The 19,130-nt window shown below is 38.1% G+C and overlaps 1 protein-coding gene across 18 annotated transcripts in view; it reads right to left on the bottom strand.

The window, feature by feature from the left end:
* RIMS2 (regulating synaptic membrane exocytosis 2) overlaps positions 1-19,130 on the bottom strand; it is a 272,552-nt gene that overhangs the window by 192,384 nt on the left and 61,038 nt on the right. For all 18 annotated transcript variants that reach the window (XM_087890824.1, XM_087890826.1, XM_087890829.1 and 15 more), the window contains one exon: positions 8,751-9,013. In XM_087890824.1, the coding sequence (XP_087746950.1) occupies positions 8,751-9,013 (263 nt within the window). The remainder of the gene's footprint in view (positions 1-8,750; positions 9,014-19,130) is intronic.

Raw genomic sequence — 19,130 nt, 5'->3', positions numbered from 1 at the left:
AAGTAATGTTTTTAAGTACACTTTGAGACTCAGCTGTTGTATTTTTAGGATGCACAGAAAACCGCAGTGATAGTCAGATTGCACTTCAGAAGACAAATCAGATACTTAGTACAGGATTTGCAACAATACAATCAATTTATTTTATTGATTTTATTCATTTATACATCGCCTTTCAAAATAAAATATTTCAAAAATAGCCCATAATAGGAATAATAAAGCAACAATAAAACAATAGACTACTGCAATGCAATCTACATGGGGCTGTAAGAAGCTGAAACTGGTCCTTAATGTGGTAACATAGACAATTAGGTGCATAGCTCATCTCAGGCTCATGTAACACATTTCCTGTGTGAGCTGCACTTTTTACCAACTGGATACAGTTCAAGGTGCTGGTTATTACCTGTAATGCCCTTCATAGGTGCCTGTTTATCTAAAAAACCATCTGTCTTCTCTGGCTTCTGTCCAGCTTGTATGATCAAGCAGAGTTGCCATGCTCCAAATCCCATCCATTAAAAGTGTCACATAATGAGATGTAGGAAGGGTGCCTTCTCTTGTCTTCTGGAGCACCATTCCCACCAAGACATGTATTAGAGGATGGCGGATCTCGCATACCTGACTGCCTTTTAATGGTTGCTTTTCTTATGGTATTCGTGTGGTTTGTGGTTTTCATTGAATTTATTATTTTAAAAGGTTTACATCATTGCCCATATGTATTTTTATGTTTTAATTTATATTTCACCATTATTGTAATTTATTTTTATTTATTTATTATATGCCACATATTGCTACCCAAAGCAACTCTGGGCGGCTTACAATGTACTAAAATAGAACTATAAAAACAATTATGAATATAAAAATTACAATTACAATAATTAAATATAGACAGCCCTATGAAGTGGGTTAGGCTAAGAGAGAGTATCTGGTCCAAAATCAGCCAGCCACTTTTCATGCCTAAGGTAGAACTAGAACTCATGGTCTCCCAGTTTCTAGCCTGGAACCTTAAGAAACCCATCCTACCCCAGTATTTTTGGGAAGAGACAATTCTTCAAGGCCTTCTGAAAGATAAGGAAGGTGAGATCCTACTGGACCTTGGGAGAAAGGAAGGGTTTTCCACAGGGCAGGGACAGCAGTGGAGAAGACATGCATCCTAAATCCCACTGGATGACAACATTTAAGGAAGGAACCTGGAATGTGCTTTCTATATCTGTCCTATTGGAATGGGCAGATACCCTCAGGGGAGTCAGTTCCATAAATAACCTGATCCCGTTCCCGCATGGCTTACAGGCTTTATAGCACTTTGAATCTGGAAATAAACTGGAAGGCAGTACAGCTCGCACAGCAATGATGTAATATGGGTAAACCATGAAGTGCCCAGAACTGTGCTGCCACATTCTAGATCTGTTGTAATTTCTGCATGGTCTTCAAGGGCAGCCCTACGTAGAGCAGATTACAGTAATCAACCAAGAAACGGCCATGTATGAATGACCATGAGCAAGGCTTCTTGGTCCAGGAATGGATGCAATTCATGCACAAGATCGATCTGTACAAACAAGCTCCCTTAGCCAGGACTAGCTATTTGTTTTGCAAGCAGAAACCGTTAAGTCAAGGAAGACCCCAAGGTTGCACACCAACTATGTCTGAGAGAGTGCTACCTGAACAAGAATGGCATATCAGTAGACCCAGGAGAATCAAAACCCCACAGCTGGTTTCTCCCCATTCCCTTCTAGTCTTCGGTCTTAAGCCAACATATTACTTGGCTGACCAAAGTGGAAATGTATAACTTGAAATCATCAGCATATTGATAATGCCATACCTCACACTACCAAATAGGCATTTTCAGAGGTCTCATGTAGATATTAAAGAAGAGCAAGAGACTTGAGTAACCTGTTCAAATTCCTCCCAGATAACCAAGCTCAGACATGGGCCCAGTCACTTTCAAAGTACCTGCTCAGCCAACATCTAATTCCAAGACACATTGAATGACATTATCTAACAGATGCTGAAAATATTCCTCATAGCTACCCTGCAAAGGCTCCTCCAATCTCTCCTTACCTAAAAGGGACCTGAACGTTCTAAATAGGGCCATTGGCCAGCTAACTGCAGCACAAAAAAAGTAGATTAGTAAACTCACTTTGCTGTCTAATCATCATAAGATAAGTCTTAATAAAGGCTTTTATCTGTGACAGATCAGTTTCACTCTTCATCTTTCACCAGCAGGGCTTTAGGGATCTTTTGTGTTTATTATCTCCTGCAGTTCCTCAGATAACCAAGGAACCATGCAAAATCCACAAGTGCAGAATCCACACTCTTGGAGACAACATGTCAGAGAGGATAATCCCGTGCCCAACCAGGTTTCAATCATGCAAGCCAGAACAGCCCTCTAATCCATAACATAATCATCGATGAAGAAAGGCTTTCTGCTAGCCAAATAGCATCAAATAGCAACAACCAAGCAGACATTGAAGCTCTGGAGACCAGTCTTGCAGCTGAAGACAGGATGTTGGAATATGCCATACCTCCCTGTGCTGTTCATTAATGCAGCGTCCTTCCTCTGCCCTTTCCTCCTTTGCATCATGTCCTTCCCCTTGCCACTCCCTCCCATTCCCATCCTGCAGAAACCCAACATGCCCAACACAAACAACAGGAGGTAGATTAGTCCCCACCCAAGTTAATGGTGCTTCTGAGATCACTCAGTGGCTAACCTGAGCAATCTCCCTAATCAAACTCTCTCTATCCTCTCACCTGAATCACTAAAGAAGCCTCACACCCCATAAACCTGGCAGGCTGAACCTGATCTTACCCAAAGGCAGGAGATTCAGCCCCCTCTCCAAAATAACAATTAAAAAGTATATATGCTTGCAAATGCAAGTCTTCCCCTACAGGCCACCAGCCACCATAATTGAAATCATGCCACTCCATCTAAATCCTGAGTTCCAGAGAAAGAGAAGAAGTTGCCAAGATGAGTGCTGGCCATTTGGCCAGCCAAACAGCAGGCACAGGACCCAGGTCAGTTCTTCCACAAGACCACCACCTATTCCAGGTCCCACTGCTGCTGTCTGTCTTGGTATCCATCCTCTTTCAAGCAAGGATTCTTACTCCCAGGAAGCTGTAGCCACAGACACCTCACCATAGTCACCTGGCCCAGCCAAGTATCCTCCTGTTCTTGGCACAAGCCAGGAAGTGGAGAATGAAAAATAAGGCTGCTGTTAACCTGACTTCCTCCTCTCTGCATCCCTGTGCCTTCAGGAACCTGTCAAATGCCACCAGTCAGCTGCACTGAAAGTAGCTGATCCTATCCCCACGAGGCTCTGCTAACAGACAGCCATACCCTTCGACACTTTTGAAGCTGAGAAGCTGGAACTTGCTGCCCCTCCACCAGTCCACTGCTATCCAGCCAGATTTAGACAGGATTTTCTCAGCCACTGCCTCTTTTGCTTTTCATATCTCCCTTGGTAACCCTTGGCTTCCCAGCATCACTGGCAATGTATTGCACAGCAGAAGAAATCACCAAACTTCACACACCCACAGCAACATACAAAAACCCTCAAAAATTGTTATCCCATCCATCACCCATGTTACCCAGGGCCATAATGGGGGGAAAAATCCTATATGACTGTTTTTACTGCTCAGAACTGTAGAACTTAGCAGTCTTATACATTTATAGAATAAAATAAGATAATTATAGTGAAGAACATACAAGCCCGAGATGAAAAATGTAGGCGTGATCTAACATTTGAATACTTAGCAATAACGATTTCCTCGTGCTTTGGTCTTTTTATAAAGGTCTTTTTCACTAGGTGAAAAGTGCCTGGGAGCCTATGCTTCAAAGCAGAAGTGTGTGGCAGCGCATACAACGCCTATAAATTGGCTATATTCAAATTATGTGCTTGTGCCACAAGCAAAATGTGTGGCATGAACAGCTAACCTCAGTCAGCTGTGGGACTAGGAAGGGGTTAAAAGAACTCCACATGGATTTGAATTAAAGTGCCTTTCTGGTTAAACATGTCTTGCAAATGCTGTAAGCCTGTCAAAAAATGTGGCAATTCCTCTGCCTAAGAAAAAAAAATTTGGGTAAAAAGCGGAACAACCTTGCTTTGCATTATAGAGCTCATTGCCAGAATTTTTGCAGAGAGTGATTATAGTTTCCTAATAACGATTGGCTTCAGGGGCTCATGAACCCTCATCATTCTTTGTTAGGCTTCGTACAGGCATTCTTCCTGTAGCAATTTTAAAAACTGTCCTTGCCAATGCAGGTCAACAAGCAATGAACATCAAAAAAAAAAAGCCTCAGTAGAATCTCTCATATCTAAACACTGAATGTTTCTTTACACACATGTCCCCAAATATAAACATACAACATTTTAAACAAAGCAATTTGGGAACACCATTTATATGTCCAGTATATATTAGGATGTAGGGATCAGACTGTCCTATTTGCAAGTTCTTTCTTGTGTCCTAAATACCAGAGATGTGCATGTATATGTGTTTCCCTTCTATTTCCTACATGGGTTTATGCCCCCACTAAGCTTGCTATGATAAGAAACAGCTGGCTTCTTTGTTGTTGCTTTTCTCTCTCATTAAAGGCTTTCTTTGTCTTGCAATGGGCTTAAGAGTGTTTTTTCTTCCAGCAACTTATTTTCTTCTCTCTGTGGGTAGGTTAGGGAAGGGGATAGAGGTGATGCTTGACCATTAACGAAGTGAATGTTATATAATGAACTATCTTGCTGAAAGGGACAGACATACAGAATAAGTAAAAGGGGTTTTTTTTCCTCCTCTGTTTTCTTTCCTTTGCACTCAGGTCTGATCTGCATGAGTACAGATTCTGTAGCATGAGTACAGACCACTGACCTCTTCTCAACAACAGGAACACACAACAGCACTGTGTGCCTGTCCCCAGTCCACCAGGAAGGACAATCTCTGCCTCGTCCATGCTAAATGTTGAAAGTGGTGTTTTTATAATTTTGCTGCCACAAGCAATGCTATACAGTTCTGCTGCACCTCATCTCATTGAAGGCATACATATCCACTTCAGTTCACTACAATATGCCTCCTCCTCCTCTTCTGCCTCTCCACCAATTAGCATACAAGAAGTGCTGAATATGATGAGAGGGCAATGGAGGAGAAATCATATAAAAGGTTAGTCAATGGAAGCAGTATCCTCAAAAGCCCACCCAATTAAAGGAAAATAGTTAAGGATTAAAGAAATAGGAATCCACTAATTGGGGGCTTTGGAAAGTGCAGTCCAGGCAAAACATAAGCCAGCGTTATTACTGAAGTGAAGGAAGGGGTTAACATCTGGAAGTGTATTTCTTAATCCATTTTAGCGCCAATCAGTTTACTTACTGCAGTCTAGCAGCTTAATGTTGGAGCTGGGGAAAGCCCTCATTGTCTAAAATGGAGAAGGAAATGGCAATGAAGCTTTACCAGTATTCTCTAGGTAGAAGGGCTCCGTTTCACTGAGAGAGTGAAATGGAGACTCTATGTTTCCGATATCAGGGGTCTCCAACCTTGGCAACTTTAAATCTTGTGGACTTCAATTCCCAGAATTCCTCAGCCAGCAAAGCTGGCTGAGGAATTCTGGGAGTTGAAGTCCACAAGTATTAAAGTTGCCAAGGTTGGAGATACCTGTCCTGTATAATTGTTGTCTTAATAAATATGAATGTTTTTGGACAAAGCAGTTAATATAAAGATATGATTTGGTTAAATGCACTATAAACTGGTGCTATGGAATATATGGATATCTTTAAAAGACACAATAGCAACAGCACTTAGACTTATATACCGCTTCACAGTGCTTTAGAGCCCTCGCTAAGCTGTTTACAGCGTCAACAAATTGGCCCAACAATCTGGTTCCTCATTTTACTGACCTCAGAAGGATGGAAGGCTGAGTTAAGCTTGAGAATAGTGATGGAGAACAAAGGACACGGCTGAAGTCCTGTGTTACTTTGACCTGACTGATTTTTTATTTTTTGCTCCTGAATCTGGCTTTGAGAAGTCACAAATCGCATTGGTACCAACAAAATTTGAAAAGCTAGCCAAACATCAAACATGACTGGGAGAGTGTGTTGCAAGGCACAGATAAAAGTGAAAGCCACAGCTTTCACTTATTCTATTTTTTAAATTTTGTATTGTATGTGTTTTTATTGTTTGGCTGTGCGCCGCCCTGAGTCCTTCGGGAGTAGGGCGGTATAGAAATCTAATTATAAAGAAAGCTCAGTCTTGCCAGGGTTCGGCCAGCGTCTCCCTCACCCAAATCCTCACAGCCTCCAGGCACTGGTATAGGACTTTAGCGGGATTGCTCTTTGTTCCTCTTTAATTATATTGTTGTACATCCTGATACACCGTGTTGCTTCAATGTGTGACATGATTAGAATTTATTAACATTCTATTATTTAAACAGCTTAAAGTATTGAAAATATAGATTCTGCAGCATTATGTGTTTGGCCCAGGGTGGAGTCGTACAACCAGGAATCATCAGCCTGCTGCTGCTGCACCCCATGCTGATGGGTTACTTAACCAGTGGCTTCATGTAAATGTTAAACAGGAGTGGCATGAGACTAGAGCTCTGACACACTCTGTAAAGCAGAGGCCTCGGGCTTGAACTTCTCTACCCCCAATGAATACTGACTGGAACTAGAGCAGAAGAGGAGAACCAGCATAACATAGTATCTCCCACTTCCAATCTTCTAAGACAGGCCACAAAGGCACTTTGAGGTCACTCAGAAATCAAGGAGAGGCCAGGCACAATCCAATCCCACCCGAGGTCATTGACAAGTGCAATCATGGGTATCTCAGTACCAAAATCAGGCTTGAATCCTGACTGAAAGTCATTTATATAGGCACCGCTGTTAAAAGTCACTGCATTCCAGTGTTTTTCCTGTTTCTTCTCATTTTTAAAGAAACCTAGTTTCCCCTATTATACTAAAACAAAAGCAAGCAATATTTTTGTATTGGATTACTTGTTTAATTTTGAGAACAGATTAAAGAGCAGAAACAAAGTGATTGTTCTATAAAGGGCAGCTGGATTAAATATGCCCAGTCACAAAATTTTATTTCAGAAGAACTGCCTATATTTTCTTGATGCAAAATAACTCTGAAATTTAAATAGGTTTCATGAGGAGTGGGGGGACTGCACTGTTATTAATTTTCTTGACCCCCTTAACGGACATAAAGATACCAGTAGACAGACAGACAGACAGATTTAAAAGTCGTGGAATATATTTGATGGGCTTGGGCTTTGAAAACATTGTTTTGCAATGTTTTTCTTTGTCTCAGTCGTATCAGATAAGTGGTTTTATAAAATTTGTCAAAGATATCCAGGCAGTTTAATACGTTGCTTGCATGAATCCACTAGCTGTCTGAAGCCCTAGAGTAAGAATACCAGTTAATTACACTCAGTCTTGATGTCAAATGGTTCCATTAATTTTTGGAACAATTCATTTGTCCTATACAGAATCCAGAGGTCACTGCTGGCAGACAATGGCATATATTAAATTGTAGGAAGAGCATGTAAAGGCACTTCTAATCTTGTCTTTGTATTTGTTAGGGCAAACCTCAGAGTAGACCAAATAGGACTTAAAACAAGAGTAAAGTAATATCAGACCATTTCAATTTCCCAGGACACTTCATGATAGACTTCAAAGTGGCTGTTTTGAAACAATTGAATTTTAACAGCACCATCTAGTGATAAATTGCTGAACTCACATACATCAAAAGGTTGCACACAAACTCAGATCTCAGTGAATACAATGGTTTTTCTTTTTACACATTTTACATTTTTTTACAACTGCTAATAGATAAAATATGTATAATCTGCATAACCAAACTATCTAGTGCTTACACAATGTATATTTCTGACTGTGGGAGGAAAGCCCCCTCAATAGATCTTTATACCGGATGGAAGGCTTAAATGTGAAGATATGAAAATATGAAGAGCTACTGAGGGAACTAAACTTCACCTGTAACATTTCCATACAGCAATTTCATCACTACATTTTACACCAGCTGCAGTTTGTGAAACCTATCAAGAGCACTTATACTGTGACAACATAAATTTACCAGATTATGAACTAGAGTGGTTAGGCTATCACTGCTGTGGAATGGGCTTACCTATACTGGCCGGTCAAAACTTGCCAAATAAGCTCCAAAACACATAAATTTCTAGTAATAACAATAGACTACATTTACTACTGTTGCAGTCAACCTAATTGGTTTCCCCCTCACAATCTTTGTTGCCCCATATCCCTCCGTTGCAGTGAGTGTGGCATGCAGGTAAGACCAAGGCATTAGTCCTGCCTGGAAAATGGAGGGAGAGGTGGCAGCAGGAATGGGGCTGCAGCCATAAGGAGGCAGAAAGAGGGAGGGAAGGAGTGGTAGTGGCCAAGACTTGTCCCTGATTTACTCCCATCTTGCTCTTGAGCAACAAACAGCATCAAGGCTTGTATTAATTGCGGTGTCCTTAAGATTTAATATTATTTAAATAAAATAAACATTCATAATTTATTATGTTTTTTTAGTCTTGTATATTTATTTGCTGAAAAGATAAATGTGGTCCATCATCAACTCTCAGACATGGCCTCACTGCTACATGGAAAAAGGTTGCCAACTCCTGCTTTACAGCATCATACTGATATATAAAACAGACCTGCCAACTTCTAAAAGTAGTTAAATATATCCTTAAATTCTTGCTAATAGAATATATTAACAAGATAGCAACTGTTTTTTTTAAATAAACAAAGTCAGTTCCTTACCTGTCTACTGTGTCACCCACCACCTTTCCTCCTGAACCGTTTATGGACTCTTGCCTTGTAATCCCTTGAGATCTACTTCGTTCCAAGGCTGACTGTTCTTGCAGCTTTGTTTTTTTGTCCTGAGGTGCTTTTTCATTCTGCAGTCCTCTAAAACCCTCTTGATCAGACTTCTGTGGGGTGTTAGTTCCACTATTATAAAACCATGCTCCAGATTTTGTAAGGATTTCTTGTTGCTTTCGACATGAATTACACACCCACATTACCTACAAATAATATGCAGAAAATATTACCGTTTTTTGAAAGTAATCTTGACAAATTCACACTAAAATGAGATGTAATAAATTATTATAGAACATTAAAAATAACATTAAATGTCAATGTTTTAAATTAATAGAATTTTAACCGGTTTTTTTAAGTTTAACTACTTGTTTGTAACTCCAGAAACCCAAGTTTCAAAAAAAATTGCCATTATTGCCCAGCAATTAACAGACATATTCTCTTGAATCATAGAAATGAAATCCTGAAATGTTAAGAAAATATACATAATATTTTATTAATAACAGCATTATTTTATGCAAGAGACTGCTACATTAAATGCCCAAACCCCAAACCTGAATTCTGAAACTTATTATCAACAGGCTATTTTTATAGAAAACCATCTAAGTGCCCATAACTGTGCCATTGTTTAATGATATACTGCATATTTTCTCCCAAACTAAAATAATAATAGAAAAATATGAAATCGCCAAGTATTTTACTGGTAGTAAAATGTTGGTAGCACAATCAGAAATAGTAGAATAGTTTATCTTTGTTGATTCAGAGTTTAACAACCAATGATTAACTTTAATCTCTGGTCCTCAACTTTTCAAGGACTTTTAGTTATATTACTGTGCCAGTCTAATTTGACATCAAAGAAATATGTTTGTTGAGTCAGAAAGATGCTCTTTTATCACTTGAAAAACTAACAAAATCCCAACCAAAAGTTAGAAAAATACAGTCAATTTAGTATCTCCATTTTCAATAAGAATGCATAGCTTCTTCAATATGAAAGTCAGTATTCTTGTCAGGCTAACACATCTGATTTTATAATATCAGTTCTTCCACTTTATATATATTTCCAATGGGTTCAGATTAAAATAATCCTCCTAGAATTATAGTTTCCCTATTTTGATGTGTGTAATGTGTTTTTTTTTAAAAGATTGAAATTGTAGGTAACCTTCAGGGAAATACTTGAAAATACATAAAACTACATAACAGCCAAAGAGAGGTGCTGTATTTAGTCTGTCTGGTATTATTTTTGAGGTCATTCCAGTTACCCTACCTCCAGGCATTGTGGCATCCCATAAATTGCTTCATCTCATTTCTGAACTAGAATAATAGTTACAGCAGAATCTTATGATGATGGGAAGCATTTGGGATATTTTCTGTAACAAAAAGTCTATCTAAAATGTTCAGGGGAAGAGGCATCAAAAACCTTGGAAAAGTTTATTTTTTAAAAAAAAAACCTTCAGATAGAAAAGGAAAGAAGATATTGGAGAACAGGTTCCTTTAATTGCTAAATCAAGCATGCCTCATAAACCAAAACATGCCAAGGCCTCTGAATAATCCTTTGGGGTGGATCATACGCAATAGAAGCAGCGGGTAGATAAAGTGGGAAGGAAGGCCAAGAGCTCTCTCATCAGGAAAAGAAAAATAGCCTCAGGCTTCATTCTCTGCAGATCAGCATCAATTTCAGCTGAGAGTAAAGTTGTAGGACCAAAATCAGTTATTACTGCTTGACAGGATCTATTTACCAAGAAAAGAGCAAAAGAAAAAAGAAAAAGAAAATAAACAAACAACTCTTTCAGCTGTTCTGTTCTCTACTGTACATATCATATAAATGGCACAACTATTGTGCCATATTGTGCCATATTGATACGACTTCTGAAAATAATTTTAATTGTTCTACAATGTCATTGCTCTGCTTGGTATTGGAGTCCCTCACAACTGCTTTAAAATAAACAGGAAATATGCTTTGCATACTTCCTGAAATTTTTTCCAACTCTTTCCCGGTAATGATCTTACAGTCATCTGTATTTTTCTCTGTATAACAATATTGTGCCTCTGTATAGCTGTGCATATCTATGCACAGAGAAACACAGGATACCACTCTGTGTCAAATCACCAGGAGGGGAATTAAGATGTCAAGGAGCTTATAATGGAACAGTCGACAACATTCCAAGCCATTGTTCAGCAGTTTCTCATATCAAAATATATTGGAGAGGGGGGTTTCCTGATTTGTTTTTCCTTCACAGTTCACAGCTGTAATCCATCTTATTTTTGAATTTGGTCTTTCTTCTGCCACTTCCAACATCAAGCTTGCTCCTCTACAGAGTTCCCAAAACATTATTTTGTAGACAGGCAGGCAGAGAAAGTTCCAAGCCCCCTTATACAATTTCTTTCCAAAATTCTGTTGGATTGGAAACTATATAAGTAGTCCTTGGTTAACAATGACAATTAAATTTCCTTCGCTATATTACATGGTCGTAAAGTGTGACATCATGTGATCCCATCACTTACTAATAGTGGTTCCAGGATTTTCCAGTGGCTCATTAAGCAAAGTTCACATCATCATTAAGGAAGGACATCACATAGTCACCATTTGGATTCTTCTGACGGTTTCCCCACTGATTTTGTGTCAGCCTTCCCAAGTAAACCAGACAGAAAACATGACCAGATGAGTTATTCTAATTTATTGTAAGGCTTCGTAAACAGAACCTTCCAAGTCTGAAAGTACAAATCTCCCACTGTCATTTTAACAGCCTAACCAAACTTAGAAAGGGTAGATCCTTTATAAGTTTCTTTATTTGATCATTAAGTCACTGGGGGCTCATCTTTTTTTATCATTCTCTATAAATATTTCTTCCCCTTGCCCTTCAAGATCATTCCCATATCCCTTTGCTTATAAGAAGCCAGAATATCGCAAATGGCGATCACATGATTGTGGGATGCTGCAACCTCATAATCATATCACCAATTGTCTCCCACCGGCCGGTTCGCTCCCACAGAGAGGGCCTCCTCAGGGTGCCGTCAGCCAGACAATGTCGGCTGGCAACCCCCAGGGGGAGAGCCTTCTCTGTAGTGACACCTACCCTCTGGAACGATCTACCTCCAGAGATACGAGTGATCCCAGACCTCCGGACTTTTTGTCGGGCCCTAAAAACTTACTTTTTTCAGCTAGCCGGGCTGGCCTGATTCCATGTTGGTTTTAACGTTTGATACTGATTTTAATTGATATGTTTTTAATTAAATTTCATTTAATTAGTTTTAATAATTATTTAAACTTTTGTGTACAAATGTTTTTATTTTGGCTGTTCACCGCCCTGAGTCCGAAAGGAGAAGGGTGGTATACAAATTTAATAAAGAAAGAAAGAAAGAAAGAAAGAAAGAAAGAAAGAAAGAAAGAAAGAAAGAAAGAAAGAAAGTTGGGTGCCAAAAGCCCAGATCGCAATGACATGACCACGAGGATGCTGTGACAGCTGAAACTTTGAGGACTGGTTGTAACATAATTCAGCGCTCACACACATCGCATGTAATGCCTGCTCTGCTTGCAGCTCTTCAGGTAGCAATTCATCTGGCAACTGTAGCAGGGGTGAAATCCAGCAGGTTCTGACAGGTTCTGGAGAACCGGTAGCAGACATTTTGAGCAGTTCGGAAAACTGGTAGCGGAAATTTTGAGTAGTTCAGAGAACCAGCAAATACCACCTCTGGCTGGCCCCAGAGTGGAATGGGAATGGAGATTTTGCAATATCCTTCCCCCAGGAGTGGGGAGAGAATGGGGATTTTGCAGTATCCTTCCCCTGCCACGCCCACCAAGCCACACCACACCCAAGCCACGCCCACAGAACCGGTAGTAAAAAAATTCAGATTTCACCACTGAACTGTAGAACTGACTGCTTACTCACTGTCGATTTCCTCTCAGAGTCTGAACTGGCCATGAAAGCACCCTAATATCAGCTGAAATTCTAACAAGAATCAGAGATCCAATAAATTTTTATCCTCTTTTGCTGACACTTTCATTTGTCAGAAGGTAGAAGAAGAAGATCTGATATTCCCAACCTAATCCCTACCCAAAGAGAGGAATTGGTTGAAGAAGTGAAATGAGAGCAATCTATTGTATTGTTGCCTTTTATTCATTTACACTGTTTTAACTAAATGTATTTTTATGTAAGTTAATAAAAATAGTTTGTTCTTTAAACAAAACAATATAAATAAATATGGCTTTAAAAGATCTTGATACAGCATCCCACTTTTAAAATCATTACAGTTCTTAAATATATACAATACATTACTATCATATGTCTGAAAAACTTGTGGGGAAAAGGATGAATTAATTACATTAATAATGATAATTATTAATTAATTAATTATTCTTTAATTATTCATTAATTATTCTTATTACATTAAGAATAATTATGCAATAACTATAATTATATGTTGGATAAATTATTCACAATTTTCTCAAATTACAACATTTTAGAATGTTTCAATGTTTTTCCATTACATATATAGCACTTAAGAATTTAATTATAATTCAACACAACATTAAAATATTGTACATGTCTTAATTTTAAAAAGTGGAAGTTGGATTATTTCGAAAAATAGCAACCTTTTTTTTCTCTGTTCAATCATGTCTGATTCTTACAGACTACCTGGACAAGTCCCTGCAGTTTTCTTGGCAAGGTTTTTAAGAAGTGGTTGACAATTGCCTCCTTCCTTGGGTTGAGAGAAAGTGACTGGTCCAAAGTTACCCAGCTGGCTTTGTGCCTATGGCGTGACTGAACTCACCTCCTCCTGCTTTCTAGTCTGAGCCTGAACACGACAACAAACTGGCTCTCAATCTATTTTCGAAGGTCTTTTTTTTTTTTTCCTTTTATGAGAAGCTTCACTATTCATACCAAAGGATGAGACACCATCTTGTGTTTAACAGTGGTATTGCTGCACTCTGAAATAATAATCTAACATGATTAAAAAAACTATCCTCTGCATGCTTACTTAGAAATAAACATTGTATAAGCTGGTATTATCTAGAAATATATTTAACTGTAGATCTCTTTTTAATACCAGACATTTTAATTCCTTGCCAAAAATAAAATGTGTGAAATCTGCTTTTTATAGTGTAGAAACAGTAAGTTAAAGCTTGATCTAAAGTTCCACCCCTTTTTTAAATTCTCTTGAGGAAAATATATTTGAAAAATTGTTATTTATTGATCAAGTAACAACTAGCTACAAGAGTCCCTGACTTACAACTAGTTATTTTTGACCTTTCAAAGTTACGACAGCCACAGAGTAGGTAATTTATGATCTGTAGAGCACTCCTAGCTGTTGTAAATTGTCACACCACACCACACAGCCACATGATTGAATGTTGGGCAGTTCAGCTTTGCAACCCATAGTGAAAAACTGTGACTTTAGTAATTTTTTTTCTGGTTTCTGGCATTTTTTTGCAAATTTCCAGCAAATGAATGGGTTCACTTAACGACTACCATGAAAAAAGCCATAAAATTAACTTCTGGTCACATGAGTGATTTGACCTACAATTGTAATGATTTACAACCAGATTTCCGGTCCCAATTAGGATTGAAAGTTGAGAACTACCTACATGACTATTCTTCAAAGCAACTTTATTGTAAAAGGACTTCACTAAACTACATCCTTAGAAGTAGATTTAATTTTGGGAAAAGACAACTGAAGGAAACAATACAACAGCCCTCTTCTATCTGTGAAAAGTTGTCATCTAGAAGAAGACTGCAGAGTATTGGACATAAATATAGACTTAAGTTACAAGAAAGCAGATTCTGGTTGGATGTAAAGAAAAGGAGGCTTTTATCTGGGGATGGTATTGTTACTTTAATTTTACTTAATTTCATTATTTTATATTAAAATATATTAAAATTATTTCTTTTTATAGCATATACAAGTATACCATCTGCTATAATATATAAGGATAGTGCTAATTGATAGTATAAATATTTATAGAGAAAGAAAAATGCCAAAATGTTCACTTTTGTACTAACTTTATAAATTTGCATAACAATTCATAAATAACAGAATTACAAAAATAAAAATAGCCTTCTGAACTCAGTTATTTTTAATCAATTACCCTATTTTTGGACTAGATATAAGGTTACACTGTATATTTTTGTGAAAAGTATTCACTTCCTTTTGGATTTCTGCATTTTTGCTTATCTTTGTCACTGAATGTTATAAAGAGCCTTACTGATGTTATCAGAATCTTTTTTTCCCCATTCAATTATGTCAATTCTGGAAGAATGCCTAGACAAATTCTTGCCGTTTTCTTGACAAAAAATTTCAGTAGTGCTTTGCCATTGCCATCTTTCTAGGGCTGAGAGGAAACGCCTGGCCTAAGGTCACCCAGCTGGCTTCATGCCCGAGGCAGAACTCAAACTCATGGTCTCCCAGTTTCTAGCCTGATGCCTTAACTGTGCCAGATTTTCTCTCACCAGAGTCCTACTGATTTAGAACAGAACAGAACGGAACGGAACGGAACGGAACAGAACAGAACAGAACAGAACAGAACAGAACAGAATGCATAAAAAACATTGATATCAGTCTGGAAAACATTTCAAACCTGTTTCTGAAACTCTGGAGCTTAAGCAATCCACAGATAGAAACAGTACTTAATCTTTCAAAGAATGGTTGCTCTGTTAAAATTATCCTTAGTGTGTAGTCTAAAATGATCTAAAAAGTCACACAAAAAAAACCCCATAAAACATCCAAGCAGCTTCTGGCATTTCCTGACTTGGCTCATGTCTTCTCCCTCAGAAAAGTATTGTGTACATATTGGGATTTGAAAAGAGCAAATGGAAGCCATTACTCCCTAAAAAACATTGATGCTCATCTCAATTTGCCAAAATGCACCTCTGGATGACATACACACCCCAAACTTGAATCAAAAGTAAAACTTTTCAGACTACAATATTGCTATGTTTGTGTGAAATGCGAACACTTTGTTTCGTAATAAGAAGGTCGGAGTGTTAAGCATATTAAGCATGAAGGAATAAAGTCATGTTTTGGGAATGCTTTGTTGCCCATAATCAGGACAATTTGCTGTCACTGAAGGAAGCATGAATACTGCTTTGAATCAGAGAGTTCTACAAGGAAAGGACAGAACAGAATACAGAATAAGAGTTGGAAGGGACCTTGGAGGTCTTCTAGTCCAAACCCCTGCTCAAGCAGGAGACCCTATAGCATTTCAGATAAGTGGCTGTCCAGTCTTTTAAAAAGACTGCCTTCAGAAATTGTGGGTGTTTCATCACTGGAGACTTTTAAAGTCTCCAGTGATGAAACACCCACAATTTCTGAAGGCAAGCCATTCCACTGATTAATTGTTCTCACTGTTAGGAAGCTTCTTAGTTCTAGGTTGTTTCTCTCCTTGATCAGTTTCCATCCATTGCTTCTTGTCTTGCCTTCTGGTGCTTTGGAAAATAGGTTGATCTCCTCTTCTTTGTGGCAAACCCTCAAATATTGGAACACTGCTATCATGTCTTCTCTATCCTTCTTTTCTCTAGACTAGATATACCCAATTCCTGCAACTGTTTTTCATATGTTTTAGTCTAGCTGTTAGCCCATCTGATTTTCAGCTGAAGCTGAGGTGCAAATGAATCATTCAGCAAGCCAATGTTGTCAAACATATATACAAGTCTATAAGACAATAACTAAAGATGAATACATTTTGTATTTTGCAGTGGCCTCATCAAAATCCATTTCTAAACCCGATAGAAATGTAGCATCAAGCACTGAAATAATCAGAAACTAAAAACTCTCAAATGATGCTAATTAGTTCAGAAGGAATGGATCAAAATTTCTCACAATGTGAAAGGCTGAACACTAATAATAGGATTTGATTACCTTCATTTGCATTTCAAAATGGTGCAATTAGTTACTGAATGTAAGTGACCTATTTCATGTTGAATGATGGTATACACTTTGGGATCTATGTGGACTCACATTCCTGCTTGAAGAGCAGGTAGCACCTGTTAAGGACTGTATGGAATACTTAAAAGTATTTTTAGGCACCAATTCTTTTTATATAAAATACTGTAGTTTTATTTGGACATAGATCAAAGTATACAAATTGTCACAGCTTTACTTTGGCATAGCAATGAATCTTTCTTCAGCATGCAAATATGTAGTCATGAACTTAACAAAGAAAGATTCAAGAATGCAATTAAAATATATTTACTACAGATGAGAAAAGTAATCTTATAATAACTAAGATGAACTAAGAATTTAGGAACCTAGCAATGTTTATGTTAGCTTCAGATTAAAGATCTTTTCATGATGACAGACTTTGGCCACCTGGTTTCCAGCCTTGGACTCTGAGGATACCTGCAAACTTTTTGATAATGGGTTTGTCTGGCCTCAAATGCTTTACCTCAGTTATTTATGGTTCAACCCTCACATAAATTAATAATAACAATGTTTGATTAGCATTATAGCATTAGCATTACCCTGTTTCCCCCAAAATAAGACATCCCCTGATAATAAGCCCAATCGGGCTTTTGAGTGCATGGCAATAAGGCCAAGCGCTTATTTCAGGTTTCAAAAAAAATATAAGACAGGGTCTGATTTTCAGGGAAACACGTTAGCATTTAGACTTATATGCTTTGCTGTGCTTTACAGCCCTCTCTAAGCAGTTTACAGAGATAGTATATTGCCCCCAACAATCTGGGTCCTCATTTTACTGACCTCGGAAGGATGGAAGGTTGAGTTAACCTTGAGCCTGGTGAGATCTGAACTGCCAAATTGTATTATATTTTATATACATTGTTATTATTGTGAGACCTGAACCCTAGGGGTAGAAAATAGAACTGCTATTAAATTCTGGCAGGTTTGTGGTTATCTATTTATATAGTATTTTAATGTATGCCACAGCATATAGAATCAATCAAAATGTGTTACATTGCAAACAGAGTAACAGAATCAAAGGGATGGAAGGGATGTTGGAGGTCTTCAAGTCCAAGGCAGGAGTCCTATACCATACCAGAAATTGGTTATCCAATCTTTTCTTGAAAACCTCCAGCCATAGACAACCCACAGCTCCGAAAGGCAAGTTATTACATTGATTAGTCATTCTCATTGTCAGGAAATTCTTCCTTATTTCTGGGTTAGATCTCCCTCTAATGAGCTTTCACCAATTGTGTCTTGCCCGACCCTCAGGTGTTATGGAGAATAAATAGCTCGCCCTCTTCCCAGTGACAGTAGCTTAAGTATTGGAAAGCAACTGTCATGCCTCCTCTGAGCCTTCTCTTTTTAGGCTAAGCATACCTAGTTCCATTAGCTATTCATCATAAGATTTAGGCTCCAGACCCCTTACCATTTTTGTTGTTCTTCTCTACACTCTTTCTAGAGCATCTTTTCTGTATCATAAGGAGAAAGTGAACAGAACATTATCCTGAAGAGGTAGGGTAACCTCTGGGAACCATAAGCGCAGCTATCTATACACTGGACTCACGGCCCTCCTTCTCCTTTTGAAGAAATGTCATGCAACTAGGTTCTGACAACGGTGAACTTTTCTCTGAAAGAGGTAGTAATTTATTCATTTTTTATTTTATTTGCTTGCCGTTCATTTCTCCTAGTTCCACTAGCTCTAAAGTAGGTGATTGCCTGCTCCCGTTATAGGACCTGACCGTGTTGAATAATTTTTCTCTTGTTTCTAACCTTTCCTTTCTAGCTTTGGTTCAAGGAACAAGTGGAAGGTATGGCCAAAACTTTGTACAATTAATTCTTATATGCCAGGTGAACCGTTTTTTTAATTGAAGGCTCCACTCAAGGTCACTCACCTCCCGACTGGATTACTGCAATGTGCTCTATGAGGAACTACCCTTGAAGAGGATTCAGAAGATGCTAATGGTGTGTGGACACTGAGGGAGGGGGAAATCAGGCAGCTATGAACATACCATGTGTGCATGTTATAGCTTTGCACGTGAATTGCCTTGTCAGTATGCTTTTAAGTGCAATTCAAAGTTGTATGTCTCCCTCATTCAGCGTTGTCATAACCTTGAAAGGTTGCTGAATGAAACCTTTCAATCAAATAAATAAATAAAATAGATAAGCAAAAGTAGTATTCTACAGAATTGCACTTATTTGAGATTATAAATTTGTTCCTTGCCAATAAAATATTGTTGACTGAAGAATGCCATTTGACCTGAGCTGCTTCTTATTCTCCTTCTTATCAACTGTTATTTTTAGAAAGATATATAGCAGAAACAGTGTTTATTATAAAGTATAACCAGGGACCAATGCCACTAATTTGAACTACCAAAATATAGATTCAGTACTTTTAATTTTATACATTTATATCATTCCTTGTAGTTA

The sequence above is a fragment of the Pantherophis guttatus genome, chromosome 3, assembly GCF_059756535.1.
Source record: "Pantherophis guttatus breed Tessera chromosome 3, ASM5975653v1, whole genome shotgun sequence".
In the NCBI taxonomy this organism is placed as follows: Eukaryota; Metazoa; Chordata; class Lepidosauria; order Squamata; family Colubridae; genus Pantherophis; species Pantherophis guttatus.
Note: the sequence above shows the minus strand (reverse complement) of the source record. Positions and strands in the feature narration are given on the sequence as shown.